The sequence below is a fragment of the Larus michahellis genome, chromosome 6, assembly GCF_964199755.1.
Source record: "Larus michahellis chromosome 6, bLarMic1.1, whole genome shotgun sequence".
NCBI classification, from domain to species: Eukaryota; Metazoa; Chordata; class Aves; order Charadriiformes; family Laridae; genus Larus; species Larus michahellis.
The window spans coordinates 62,308,982-62,323,913 of NC_133901.1; the positions used below are offsets into that span (position 1 = coordinate 62,308,982).

The 14,932-nt window shown below is 41.6% G+C and overlaps 1 protein-coding gene across 32 annotated transcripts in view; it reads left to right on the forward strand.

Moving 5' to 3' along the window:
- Positions 1-14,932, forward strand: part of RBM20 (RNA binding motif protein 20) — a 109,592-nt gene that overhangs the window by 48,463 nt on the left and 46,197 nt on the right. For 4 of the 32 annotated variants that reach the window (XM_074592426.1, XM_074592435.1, XM_074592422.1 and 1 more), the window contains exon 2: positions 14,681-14,725. The exons of 23 other annotated variants lie outside the window; for them this stretch is intronic. Coding sequence is in view for 3 of the 9 variants with exons in the window: in XM_074592412.1 (XP_074448513.1) it covers positions 6,636-6,664 (29 nt within the window). In the remaining 6 variants the exon portion in view is untranslated. Of the gene's footprint in view, positions 1-6,547; positions 6,665-14,680; positions 14,726-14,932 lie in introns of those variants that run through there. 5 more of the 32 variants (XM_074592412.1, XM_074592413.1, XM_074592414.1 and 2 more) reach the window with 3 other exon arrangements.

The window sequence follows — 14,932 nt, forward strand, 5'->3', positions numbered from 1 at the left end:
ATAAATTAAGTTGGGATTTTGTTAAGAAGTACTTGCAAAATATCTACTGCACACCTCCCACTCAATAACTGAAAAACCAACAGGGGTGTTCTGGCTGGGAAGTTAAAAGAATAAATTCCATGGTTGATGAAAGAATTTACATGTTTCAGGAGAATGACGCTAGAAAGGATAAAGACTGTAGAAGGGCTAGAATTGATGCAAAAAAAAGGCAGAATACCTCACTTTGAATAAATACCTCACTTTCTAATAAATACTTCATTTTCTATTTGGAAAGGAGCAGGATAACCTAGTTGTATTGAGGCTGATACAGTACTCTGAAGTCAATATTTAATGAGGGGATGGTAATGTTTATCCTAGTAGAACTGCACTAAAAATCAACCTCTCTGGTTATCTGCACCAAAGAATCACAGAAGTTGGATACAGACATTCCCTGAGATTTTTGTCCTGAGAGTTTAAAAAATCATGGAATATAGGAATAACTCCAGACTGGTGAAGAAGGGCTAACTATTGAAAAATGATGACTGGGGTGGTCTGTGTAGCTGTAGTGTGGTTAGTCTGATACAAGTAAGGGACAACAGTACAGGAATTTTTAAGGTGAATACAATTGACAAAGACTAAAACAACAAAAGCTTAGAGGATATAAGTATAATATTTCAGTCAGCATAATCTTCTATTATAAGGAGTCTGATGAATATTTTTTTCATTAAGATTTTTAGGTTTGTTTCCTAAAGGTAGATAAATAGATAATAAGATTTCATGTTTGCAAGGTATTTTACTTCATAGCTCCCAGTCTTTTGATTTTTAGGAAAAAAATACGTTATCAGTACTCCTAACTGGATTAAAAAACCCAAAAGTTAAAGAAATGCCTGGGAACCATTGGCAGTAGTAAATTTCCTTCAAATAGGGATCTTTTCAGTGTGATAACATAGAGACTTGGGAACAGTCTTATTCAGCACTTTCACCAACAGCTTGGAGTAAACCTAGATGCTGTTCACTACAGGCATAAAGATTACTGCAGTTTTAAATAACAGTAGGACTGTAACCTCAGTTTGTGTAGCAAGCTGGGTCCTTGTTAACACGTTTTAATGCCAAATCCATAGTAGTAAGTTCAGAAATGGATATTTAAATTGTAATAAAATTCCATTTTAATAGTAAAGGTAATTAGCCACTGCAACATATCAAAAGGAGACAAACCCAGTCAATTCTCCCTTTTTTTGACTAACTTAGATCAAGACTGTGGTGTTTTGCAGGAACTCTTGCTTTCAGGCAAACGCATGTTCCCGGGATGGCTGGGTGAATCATCCCAGGCTGTGGCACACAGGGTAATTCAGGGTGACCCAGTGGCGTGTCGACCTTGAACTTTATAAAACTCTGATTTTGTGCAGCATTATCAGAGGAGTGGGAAAGATGAGGCAGAGGGTCATGATTGAACCAAAGCTTGCAAAAGGAGGAAAAGCTTGAACAAGTAGTTTCCAGGTAGAGACAGGAAACTTGAATTGCATTTATCCAGCAGGGAGGCAGTGAAAGGATTAGAAAGGGAGAAGAAGTAAAAATTGGTATAAATCACTCATCATCCCCAACTGCTTTGCTTCCTCCTCTACTTTGATTTCTGGCTTATGAGCAAAGATTTTTTCTAAAATCATGGTGTTGTTCCTTTTAGAGTTATGGGAACAGCTTGATCATCAGTAGTCAGCACTGAGTACTGGCTCTTCGTGCCGTGGCATCATATCCTTTTGTGTTGCCCATACCCATGTTGGAACTAAAACCAAGACAGGTTGGGGATGACCCCTATTTATCTGTCTCGCTAGAGCAAAACAAGCACTGGGTGAGGAATTCTGAGATATTTGACGGTTCAGGTATGCCAGTCTCCAGGCTCTCAGACAGGGGCTAACTTGCGGTGATTTGTTGTTGCCATAAATAGGGTTGTCCATACTCTAGCAAACTGCCTGCGATGGGGTGTAATCACAAAGGTCACAAGTCTGTGAGTCTGTCTGGATCTTGTGTGTTTGCTGTTGCAGTATTGGAGACATGTCTATAGTTTCCTCTCAGGCCAAACATCTTTAGGTTCTGTAAGGGCATTTGTATTGGACAAGTGGACGTCACATGAACACTGTATACGACTCAGCTGTCATATGTTGTCTTTGATATGAGGAGGCTCATAACTTAATGGAGTGTGAAGAGATGCTTATCTAACTCATTTTGCTCATGCTGAAAGATTAGCTCCTCTAAAGTGAGAGTGTGTACATGTCACCGCTAGGATTTTTGCTTTCTTTTAGTGAACACTTTATCCTACAGTAAGGGTGGAGCAAATGCTGCTCTGGAGTAAATGTGTAAATATAATATCATACTACAGAGCTTCATCGACTTGTAGTGACCGAGGTCTAAATCCACCAAAGAATTTCAGTATTGCTTATATTGGAAGCAGCAGAAGTGGTTATTTGAGTTATTCCACTGGCTTAAACCCGTCAATAGCCCATTGAATGTTAAACACATGCTTCAGTGGCCTGGAAGAATTAGTGGGTAAGCAAATAACAACACAATTTTTAATTGTTTTTTATTAAAATGTATTACAGCTTTTTCTTTAGCAAGTTTTCAGCTTTAATCATGGGTGATAATGCCACCTTAAAGATACTGTAATGTCTTGTGAGGGGATTTTATAAAAATTTGACAATGAAATCTCAAGTTTGTGGGACTATTAGGATGTTCAATTCAGTGTTTGGGATGGGAGATATATGTTTGTAAGCTGTGAAACATCAGATTACATATAGTTCCTCTGTGCTTCACCTGAAGCAACGTTGAGCCAAATGAGAGTCTTGGGCTGAACTTGCTCCAGTGGTGTACAGGAGCCTGTGCTTTTGTTGGGGATGTAGAAGTTGTGAAGCAGTGTGAAGCCAGTGGGCTTTGCCCAGGGGCCAGGAAGTGACGTGTTTGCTATTGGTAGACCAAACAGGTAAGTTCTAATTCAGAGCTCTGAGACCTTTCACAGGTACAACCTCCATGTTCTTTTTAGGCTTCTTGAAAACACTGAGATCTTTTGCACACCCCACTTTTTAATAAGGACTTAGTTTGTAAGCTTCAAGCAAGCTTTTCCTCTTTATTCTTTTGACAATACTATGGACATTTAAAAGAAGAAAAGAAAGCGTGAGTATCTACCACAGTGGTAATGAGTTGCTTAGACCATAAATTGGGCAGGCTTAGATGATGAGGGTGCAAGTCCCGTGACCTTCAGAGAACATCACAATTTTACAAAGCATTGCCCCTCAAATGGGTGAAGCTATCTATGAGGACCAAGGTAGCCAGTGCAATGTGGTAGCTACACCAAGTCATAAAAATAATTTTGAGAGTGTAGTCTTCTTAATGTATTTTGTGTATGTTTGTATTATATCATAGAATTGTAGAATGGTTTGGATTGGAAGGGACATTAAAGATCATCAAGTTCCAACACCCTTGCTATGGGCAGGGACACCTTCCACTAGACCAGGTTACTTAAAGCCCCATCCAGCCTGGCCTTGAACACTTCCAGGGATGGGGTGCCTACCACCTCTCTGGGCAACCTGTTCCAGTGTCTCACCGCCCTCACAGTGAAGAATTTCTTCATAATACCTAATGTAAATCTCCCCTCTTTCAGTTTAAAACCGTTACCCCTCGTCCTATCACTACACTCCCTGATAAAGCGTTCCTCCCCATCTTTCCTGTAGCCCCTTTAGGTACTGGAAGTGGCTATAAGGTCTCCCCAGAGTCCTCTCTTCTCCAGGCTGAATAGCCCCAACTCTCTCAACCTGTCTTCATAGGAAGGTGCTCCAGCCCTCTCATCATCTTCGTGGCCTTCCTCTGGACTTCCTCCAACAGGTCCATGTTCTTCTTATGTTAGGAGCTCCAGAGCTGGATGCAGTACTCCAGGTGGGTTCTCATGACAGTGGAGTAGAGGGGCAGAATCGGCTCCTTCGACCTGCCGGCCACACTTCTTTTGATGGAATCCGGGATGTGGTTGGCTTTGTGGTCTGAGTGCACATTACCGGCTCACGTTGAGCTTCTCATCAACGAACACCCCCAAGTCCTTCCACTCACGGCTGCTTTCATTTTCTGTAGTTGTTTATATTACATAAAGACATCCATGTATATGTGCATATTTCATCACAGGGACTTTTCATTTTCATTAGATTTCTACAGTTTCTAAGAGGTATTTGTCCTAACTTCAATTGCTTATTTTTGTGTACATTGAAAAGTATTAAGAAAAAAACCCCATCTTAAAATAACTTCCAGTATTTAAAACTTTGTCTATATAGAACATTTCTAGAGTTCACTTTATCTGCACGCATAGCACTGATACCAACTTTAAGTGGGTTCAGCCCTTTCACCGCTCCAAAGATAGACTTGTTACGACAACCATAGCAGTTGTTGCCCTGGCTGATAGCAGGTGGGTTGTCAAAATGTACAGTTTTTCCCTGCCACTTAATAATTTCCTCTTAACTTTTTTCCTGGGTTTAAGCAAATCAAACTTGACCAGGTAGTACATTGCATCCAGCTCATCTGCATGGCAGCTAATAGTCTAGTATTCATAGATAGCTTTTTCTTTCCCTTCTGTTTCTGCAGTAAATGGCTGCTAGGCCTCCCTGATGGGTCTTTTAAAAAGTAGAAAAGGTCAAATACGTGTACAGAGTACTTCAAAATTACAAGAGAAATGAATCTACAACATTATTCAGTTGAAGAGAAGTTGTATTGTTTGTAAGCACTTTCACTCACTGCATGCGAGTCCCACGCTGGAACAGAGAGGGCACAAGGGGACTATTGTTTGCGAGTCCTGGCATAAATCTCTGTCCCTGTGCTGCCCCAGCACCCTGGAGCAATGCAGAGGCGACTGCAATGCTGCAGGCAAAATGCATCTTGCAAGAAATCCAACTGCTGCTCATGAGAAACAGAACTGCAGTAGCGGTTTGTTCGTATAAATGAAGTGTGGTCAGAAGACATTTCAGTTGGGGTTTTGAGTCCTGATGATTTCACACTTCCACACTGCCCTGTGCGGATGCCAGGATACTGGTCTTGAATGCTGGCCCAAAATTCCCAGAGAGCCAGTGCTCAAGAGCTGGATGCAAGTTACGAGGTTTCTGCAGATGGCTGCAAGGTGGTTTTTAAGGCAGTTTTGGGAATGTGACAGCTGGCATCAAACTTATTTTGGAATGCAGTCCATCAGAAAGATGTCATATAAAGCAGATTTCTGTGTGCTATTACAAGTTAGTACAATATTAATCTGGTTTAATTAGTATCGTGCAATGTAAAGAGAGATTATTCTGTGGTTTCTCATTGCTTCTTATGAAGGTGTCTGAAACACAACAAGGCATAACAGTATGTTTGGAGATGAGCTTCATTCATGTGCTGGATAGTGTGTGAAGAGAAGGCACTGAAAGGGCTGGCTTCCTGGCGTGAATGGTACAATTTCACTGGAATTATGGCCACTTAACCAACAGTAAACTTCATCAAAAAGCTGGTCTAGCAAACCTTTGTTCATTTTGGGCCTGATCGCAGGGCCAGGCAGGGAACTGGAAATACTTCTACCAGTCAGCGTTCTGGGTCAAACCCTCTATGAAAATGGTTTTCTTAACTCAATTTTTATGGCTTCATGTGTCCTGTAAATTACTAGGAGCTGACATCCATCGGTGTAAAATGATGTAGTAAATGTACCTTTTGAGAACTGGGACATGGGGCCGTTTAAAGTTTGAAGCAGCATCTTTGGTAGAAGAGGTTAAATGATGAGCGTTTCAGAACGTTAAGTGAGATTCAGAGCTTTGCAAAGGCTTGGCAGGAAGAGGATGCTTTTCTGTGGCAGAAAATCTAAATAGAGATAAAATTGTGTGTCCCAAAGTGTTGTCCAAATCACATGCTGCAGCTTGCTTCTCTTTCTGGCGATGCTATTTGACATACTGTCAGCAACACCAAGTATGTTTTTTCCCTTCCTCACCCCGTATGTGTCAACACATTTACAGCCGTGATTAAGAATCCTGTGTTTTATGCTTCATACGTTTTTGGATTATATTACACTGAAATAAGCCAATCTTCATCTGATAGTGCTAAATTGAGTGTACATCCCGTTGCTTTTCTGTAATAAAAGAGCTCTGAGAATGAATGATGTATGAAATAATAGAATCATACGTACGCACACCTAGCGAAAAGGTCGATGAGAAAGATGAAGAGGAGTGTAGCTGAGCAGGATTTTAGTCCTACAGTATGTTGAAAAATGTCATGAATGTCTTCACAAATTCTTTCAATTCTGGAGGGAGGCCGGAGGGTCTCTAACGTGACAAGTGAAGATTTACTGCCATCTATCGTGCAGCCGAACACTGGTTACGCATAACACATTTAAAAACAAAAATATAAATCAGGTTAATGTTTTGAAGGGGGATATGGGTTAGGATTTAAGTTATTATCCCAAACGGACAGTGAGGTTTGAAGTTCTGCTCCAGCAATGGCAGGGCAATGGCGCAGGGCAGAAGCCAGTCCATTATCTTTCGGACTGTTTGCGTGACCAAGCGGCCGGGTACAACCCTGGGCTCTCCCACACGGGGTTACAGCTACAGATGCCAGGGGGTTCTGTAAAGATGTCGTCCTTCAAGGGCTAGAAGAACCCACAGCTGTTTGTAATGGATCTGACTTTTATTATCTTCCTAAGGTAGGTAATTAATCTTAAAAAACCTACTATGGCTGGTATCTCTTAGCAGATTTTTTACTAAATAGACTCCCAGAGGTAGGGATTCCTTAAAATTCCTGCGTGTTTGTTAAAGTAAAAGGCAGAACACTGAGTCGGAAATAGTCAGAAAGTGTCTCAATGCCGTGGCAGGGACGGGAAACCTAGAAAGTAGATTCTTGTTAGTTACTGCCCTCCTACATGTAACGAGGAGCCTTTTGAACTTCTCTCATGCAAGTTTTGCCATGATATGTGACTTATTACTGCAACATAAATCTCTACTTAGTACATAACTGATCTGGGCTTCCGAGCACTCGCATCCTGCAACTGGGGTGACAGGTCCCTTCATGCGGGCCAGGAACACAGATTACTGAACTCCTGTGCCTTCCCAGCCCAGCTGCCTCCCTCCTTAAATCTGCCTCCTGTCAATGCAGGACATTTAATATCTAGAAAAAACCCATAGGTTTATATTCTTGGAGTGGAAGGGCAAGAATCGTTTAGGGAAGAATCAGGAAGGCTTCTTCTACCTTTTGCTTCTTGCAAGATTGTAGTTTCCTCCAAAAAATTCGTATATGTAGGCTTGCAAATGACTCGGTGTGGCGCCTTGCAGCATTTTGGCAGACTGAGGAGTTTTAATTTTCTGCTGTTTAATATTCTTCTGCTATATAAGATCTGTGTTTCTGGTCTCATTACAACTGTGTACTACTACAGTTCTATTGCATCTGGTTATGTCTTTTACTGTAAAGGTGCAGTAAATTCTGATAGTAATAATGCTATTTATGTCAGGAAGGAAAACAAACAGTGCTGGCATTAGAGGAATACTTTTTCACACTTCCAAGACACTGGTACAGAGGCGTGAAATTTCTTATTAATTTCTCTGAAAAAAATTGCATCTCTCTCCTCTTCCCCTTTCTACCACGTTGTGTAATCATCTGTTTATCATCATTTATCTAGCAGTTTGCTACCATTAGAGAAGATTTCCACAAGGATAAAAATGTCTGGTTTCTAACTGAGGCTGTTCCCATGGAGAGTGTTCGATGTCCAGAGTGTGGTATGATGCGGGTGTGCTCTTTGTAGTCCGGGAAAAATTAGTCACCGAAACTCTGATGGATACTTGTGTGCACATATCAGTTGTTAGTTTAATTTCTCCTAATTCATTATCATATTTCTTGATAGATCACTCCTGAGGCCTGTATATAAAGCATATTTAAAAAAAAAATCCCACTGTTGCAAGGAAACAGATCCTGGGAGACTAATGAAGGATTCACATCGTCATGAAGGATGGTGTGGAAAAATAGATTTTCTGGCTTGCTTTTAAAGAGGTCTGCTCAGCTTTATCATATTTAAGGCTTTTCGTTGCAGTATTGCAGTTCAGTGTGAAATTATACAGTAACTATTATTAATACAGTTTGCTCCTAGTCTTTCAAAGGAACATCTCAGGGTGCCTACTGTAAATGAGTTCCTAAGATAATAGTAGGGCTCATGCGTTTTCAGGTTATAAGTGAACAAGATGTACTAGAAATACCGCTGTATAATTTGTGCTGGACTACTTAAAATTGTGCTACTTAAAACTGATGGATATTTTTAATGGCATTTTGGGGTTTTACATTTGAAACACAGCATGCGGAATTCATTCATTTGCGGGGAGGGATCTTACAGCATCTGCCCATCTTTTCTCCCTGGCTGTGCACCCTGCTGCTCTAAAACCTGCGGTTCCCCGGAGCACATTGGGGTTGCAAGATCCAGATGTAGAAGAGGGACAAGGATTCTTTCCCCATTGGAATTTGGCTTTTTGGCAGGCGCTATAGGCAGACAGGTGTGGACAACTTTGGAGCTGGCTTTAGGTCTGTCACTTGATAGGGCTGCTAATGAGCTGGTTTATGCTTCCTTGCTGTAGTGGATGATGTTGTAATTCCGAGGATGGTCTCGGGTTTCCTTTTGGGAGTATTGTCCATGGCTCCTCAAGAGATCTCTGCACAGAATCTTTCATGGAGCTGTAGTTAAAGTCTTTTCTGATGCTCACATATAGTTATTCTTTTAATAAATTGGAGTGCCCACCCAGATGCTGGTATGCTCAAGCATAATGCACTGAATTACTTTCTTCATGCCTGATGGGAGGGAATTCCACAGCGTAATTGGCTGCACCAAACACTGAGCAGGACCAGAGCGCGGGGCAACACTGTGTCTTGCAAATGGCAAAATGCCCCTTTAGAGTGTGAGAGTGTGTAATGAGCCTGTCTGAACATTTACCAGTGTGAATATATGGGAGGTTTAGAATCGCAGCCAGTGCCTGTATTTGAAAACAAGCTAGGGGAGCATTTTAAGCTAGGGGAGCAGCTGGGACTTGGTCAGTTTATACAGTGACCTTGTTTTGCAGTTTATTTTGAATATGTGTTTGAGAAGCAGATTAAAATGAGGTCTTTCTTTACGTAAATATATTTTTAATTATAATGAAAAATGTTATTCTGTCACCGTGGTGTGACATGTTGATGTGCAAATTTTAGACTAAGTCTTCTATTGTAAATGCATTGAGGCTCCCACATGAACATTAACAGCATCTTCTCGGATCTCAAATATGTTACAGCAAATTCCCAATGGAGGCTGAGTCTGTCCTGATGAGATCAATATTTTATCTTTGGCCAAGATGAATGGTAGATCAAGAAAACAGCCCGCAGTGCTTTCTGTATTTACCTTTACTTTCCAGTAAGTTGAAAGCCATGACAAAACATATTGGACGTTAACTATTTCTTCTTTTTGATTTCTCAGAGTTTGAAAACCTGACCAATTATGTGTCATCTGTGAAATGCGGCTTTAGAAATAAAGCCAAGATTAAGTTGAGGGAAATATTTTTATAACTGTTTTTCTTAGTTTTTCTACCATTTTTCGCTCTTACATGACGGTATTTTAAAAGGAGATGCCCAGCTACTTTCAAAGCAATAAACAGTGGTGTTCTGTTTGTAATCCTTTACTTTGGGACAAAGAAAAACAATCAATGAAAAGTTTAAAAGTTTTGATGTCTTTTTTAGAGCATACAAATACGGGTTACAAAGTTTTTATGTGAGTAAATAGTTTTCAGCTGGAAAAAAAGAAAGATCCAGTTTATTTGAAATATCCCCAAATCTGTCTGTATTTCTAACAGGTTTCCCCAGGTGTCTTCTGTGGGTTTGTTCTTAAGCATACGGAAAGCTGTTGTGAACGTCTCATGTGCTCTTTCAAATGAAGTTATTGTGTTCAGAGATGTATCGTTCCTGCATGTGGTTGTCTGCATCTACAGGAAGGTGTAAGCGGATTCTCTTCCAATTACAACCTAAGGCCAGCAATATGTAAAGGTGATCACACAGAAGGATCTGACTTCGGTGTGCATCCTTCTTTTGACATATAGTAGTATTTTAAAATGGTGTATGAAATATTTTAAGTATCTCTGAGTAGTTCCCCACTGCTCTGCTTCTCTGTGATTATTTGGCCGCTTGCTTCTAGACACGGGGGAGAACTATCAGAAGAGGGGATTTGAAGATGGAGGGAAAAGGGCCCTTAGATTTTAGTACAAGAGGGCATTGCATGCCTGAGGAGGAAGGAGGGATAAGTGAACAAGTGGGCCCCAACGCTGATAAAGTGGGAAGGAAAAGAGCATTGCCAGCGCTGTGAAGAGTTTGAAGGTGAGGACTAAGAACATAGCCTTCATGCCCTAGAACCTACAGGACCATTCGAAGAGGAGGAACATATGTGCATGAGCTCTGTCATGGGTTGAAGGGGTGGGGGCCATGCAAATGTTATGAAGGGGTGCGTTGATTGAGACAGGAGATGCATGTTGAAGTTCTAGCTGTAACCTGAAAGGAAAAAACATGGATAGAGAAGCAGCAAAATTTGACCACCAGATTCTGGAGGGGAGAAGAGAGGACCCATAAGGTTAGCAGGGTGGAAAAGAGGACAAGGAGACAAGAGGAGGACCAAGAGCAGGTGAAGCCACAAAAGATACCTTGTCAGAGAAGAGATGGCCAGAAGTGTGAGAATCTGCCAGGAGGTCAGGGGAGATGCACCAGCAGTTTGGTCTTGTCTGGATATTTGTTGAAACTATTTTCAGGTCAGTTTGGGAATATGCAAATTGACCTGATATCGTTTTCTACCTGTTTTCTCTTGTACTGCTTATTTATCTCTTGCACAATATGGATCAGTTCATTGGTCCTTCACTCAATCCAGAGAAAGACACGAAGAAAGCAAGTGCATGGGCTCATTCCTCTTCTTCCTCTTTCTGCTCTTTCCTTCTTTTTCTTAATACTCTGAAAAAGCTTCATTACAGAGCGAGACTGAGGTGCCTTTTGGGTTTGTTACATTCTGAAGCCAGACGTCCCCATCTAGTGGTTGTTCCACCTTCACTAACCGAGTACCAGTTTGAGGAGAAGGATGTCTTGCACACATGCAGTAAGACTGGTTGTAGCCCCCCTGTTATCTTAGTATTTTCCTTGTGGATGACTTAAACTGTTGTGAGTACAGAACAAAGTACTTAATTTTTTTTTCCAAAAAGAAAATTTTTTTCATGTTTATAATTTGCTTGTGGAAAATAATTTGCTGCTGTATTGAAGGGAATTATTTTACTATTGTTTCCGACACAGCAAATGCACACAAAAATGTTTGGTGTTTGGCTGCGAGTCAGGAGCAGTTCAAGGCTGGTTTTTGTCTGAGATCTGTCCTCGTGCGGGCCGTAGTGTAGCTGTACGTACCTCCCTGGCTGTGAGGGAAATAGCGCCGACAAACATGGTCAGGCTTTTACAGCCTAAGATGGGGAGAGGTTTTTAGGACCGCTTGGGAGTGGAGAGGGAAATAAGAAGGGTAACCCCCCTGTTATGCAAAGGCCAACTCAAGGAGTGCGCCAGGTTGGTGATGGCAACCCCCCGGCTTCTTCCTTGCAGGAAGCTTTACAGTGCTTTCTCCACCATGGGGTCCCCTCCACCCGTAGGGAAACAAATCTGCCATGGACCTGACTGCAGGAATGGAGCCAGAGTTTTCTATTTCTCCTCTATCTTGGCCTTCTAATTCCTTTCACTTTCCTTTTTGTCTTCTTGAAGGACCTTTTGCTTTCTCTACGAAGATACATATTCAGAGATCACGGAATCACGGAATCTTCAGAGTTGGAAGGGACCTCTAGAGATCATCTAGTCCAACTCCCCTGCTAGAGCAGGATTGCCTAAAGCACATCCCTCAGGGCTGCATCCAGGCGGGTCTTGAAAATCTCCAGAGAAGGGGACTCCACAACCTCCCTGGGCAGCCTGTTCCAGTGCTCTGTCACCCTCACTGTAAAGAAGTTTTTCCGTGTATTTGAACGGAACTTCCTATGTTCTAGCTTGTGCCCATTGCCCCTCATCCTGTCGCTGGGAACCATTGAAAAGAGCCTGGCTCCGTCCTCCTTAAACCCACCCTTTAGATACTTGTAAACATTAATCAGGTCCCCCCTCAACCTTCTCTTCTCCAGGCTAAAGAGTCCCAGCTCTTTCAGCCTTTCCTCATAAGGGAGATGCTCCAGTCCCATAATCATCTTGGTTGCCCTTCGCTGGACTTGCTCCAGTAGTTCCCTGTCCCTCTTGAACTGGGGAGCCCAAAACTGGACACAGTACTCCAGTTGTGGCCTCACCAGTGCAGAGTAGAGGGGGAGAATGACCTCCCTCGACCTACTGGCCACAGTCTTTCCTATGCAGCCCAGGATGCCATTGGCCTTCTTGGCGACAAGGGCACATTGTTGCCTCATGGATAATTTGCTGTCTACTAGGACCCCCAGGTCCTTCTCCTCAGAGCTGCTTCCCAGCATGTCTGCCCCTAACATATACTGGTGTTTGGCATTCTTGCTTCCCAGGTGGAGGACCTTGCACTTGCTTTTGTTGAACCTCATTTGGTTCTTCTCTGCCCAGCTCTCCAGCCTGTCCAGGTCACGCTGGATGGCAGCACGGCCCTCTGGAGTGTCGGCCACCCCTCCCAGCTTGGTATCATCAGCAAACTTGCTGAGGATACACTCTGTCCCCTCATCTAGGTCATTAATTAATATATTGAACAAAATTGGACCAAGTATTGACCCCTGAGATAAGTTATCATAAGATAACTTGTTGGATCTTTCTCCCTCCTATGAATTAAAAACTCTTGAGGGCCAGTTGGTATTTGCTTTATGTAGGTAGGACTAAAGCGTAGCCAGGTTTACAGCTGCCTGCAGAGTTTTTTAGGGGTATTATCCACACAGCTTCCCCTGTCTGGTACCCAGCGCCTGTCACAGCACCTGGGAATAAGTATTTTCTTACAGTGTAAACTGAGTACTGAGTTTCTCCCTCTGAAAATCTGGGTTGGTTCTTAAATGTCTGGGAAAAAACGTGCCAGGAGGTAGCTCCTGTTACTGATCAGGGACTGGGGTGCAAGGGGAAAGAGAAAGTGTCTGTTTGTCCCTCCTTCTGCGGTGGGGGAACGTCTTCAGAAGTGTCTGGCTGAGTACTGGGAGCAGGAGCTGGTGTCCATGTGAGTTGAATTGCTCACCTGTGTTTATTGCTGGAGGCGATAGTAAGACTATTCATCTGAAATTCCCAAAACTTGTCGCGTTTTCACCTTCCTCAAATTAGTATTTTTAATGTTTATTTTATAAGTAACTTTTCATAAGATCTCTTTAGTGGAAGTGTCATACCCAGGCACTTTCTGTTCCCATAGCAGAAGCAGAACTGGTTCCACATTGCGTCTGGTTTTTTTGTTTGTTTGGTTGGTTGGTTTTTGTTGTTTGTGGGTTTTTTTGTTTGTGTTTTTTTTTTCTGTTTTGTTTTTGTTTTATTTTTTAATTTTTTTAAAGCTGTGAATGACGAAAAAGCCATTGGGTGGCAGCATCAGCCAGCGAGCATCTCAATTAGTTGCTGAGCTAAATGCCAAAGTCTAGGTAGGAATGATTAGAAATTACAAGTTTCTTTCGATGGAAAAACTGCATTGGTTTGTATTTAAAGAGGCTATGTTTAACTTCACACCATGTATGTTTTGAAAATCTTTTAAAAAACAGTTATAACTAATGAAAAGATATAATGCATTATAACAGGTTTGTAGTTGCAGGTAGAGCTTTTGAACCTGAAGTTCTTCTTTTCTGTGCATAAGTTTAACCAGAAAGTGAGAGGGCTCCCTCTGATTTTGTGATCCAAATGGAGTGAAATGCCGAAAACTTACCTCAAACAAAAGTCCCACCAATAAGAAAATAATGAACTTAGTAATTATGTAAGATTTAGGAAGGTACTTACTAACTATGTCTGCAATTGCTACCAAGACAAGTGAGTTTTTTTGAAGGACTTTGCAATAAAGAGTCAGCTGGTGTCATTGCTTTGTTGTTGTTAAAGGAATTATTCTGATGCCCAGAGCATCAGAGCAGCATTTGGAGGCGTTTTAACCAGGATGATGACCTTTTTGCTCTAATTTCTTAAAAAGCAGAAGTCTTAAATTGTAATCTCAATTTTTTTATTTTTTTTTTAAAGTCCCTATGAATGTAGAACAAAATTAATCACATGCTAAGGATAAGAGAAAATGCCATGCAGAATCTCTAGACTGCACTGTGCGCCTTTAGGGTGGGCTTGCACAGGGGCTTAGGTGCTATTTGAGCTTGGTGTTCCCGAGCTGTACACACACATCAGGGTAGCAGCATCTGGCCTTCACATCATGCATTTATTTTCATTTTCCTTTTATTCACTTTGCAATTAATACAAAGCTCACATATGTGTTCAGCTTCACGATTGGAAAACAGTATTTGTGACGACCCACTTTAATTCTACATTCGCAAGCAGCAGACTTTAAATATCAACATATTTGTAATGATGTAAAACTTGCAAAACTGACTAAGAGTGCACACTTTAGGCTCTATTTCTAGATAAAGTTGTGTTTTCTGTAATAGGAATCATAGTTATTTTTGTCATGGTATATGGTGTCAGCTCAATTATAGGCATTTTCACAGAACTACTGTTCTTTACGTTCAGGTTGTTAACTCCTAGCACTTTCTTCTAGGTTCAAGCTGGCAAGACTATGAAAGCCACAGGCAAATTTTAACTGGTTTGTAATATCCTTCACTTCACAAACCCCACCCAAACAGGAACATTTTGTGTGGTACCAAATAAAACCCCACGATCATATTGTTCACATCTTGCTTTCAAATGCACCAGATAATGCCACTTGTTTAAGCTTAGTCACGTCTGGGGGAATGTCAGAAATCTGCATCACATGAGCTGCTCCTCAGATTTCCCAGCCTGTATCAGCATG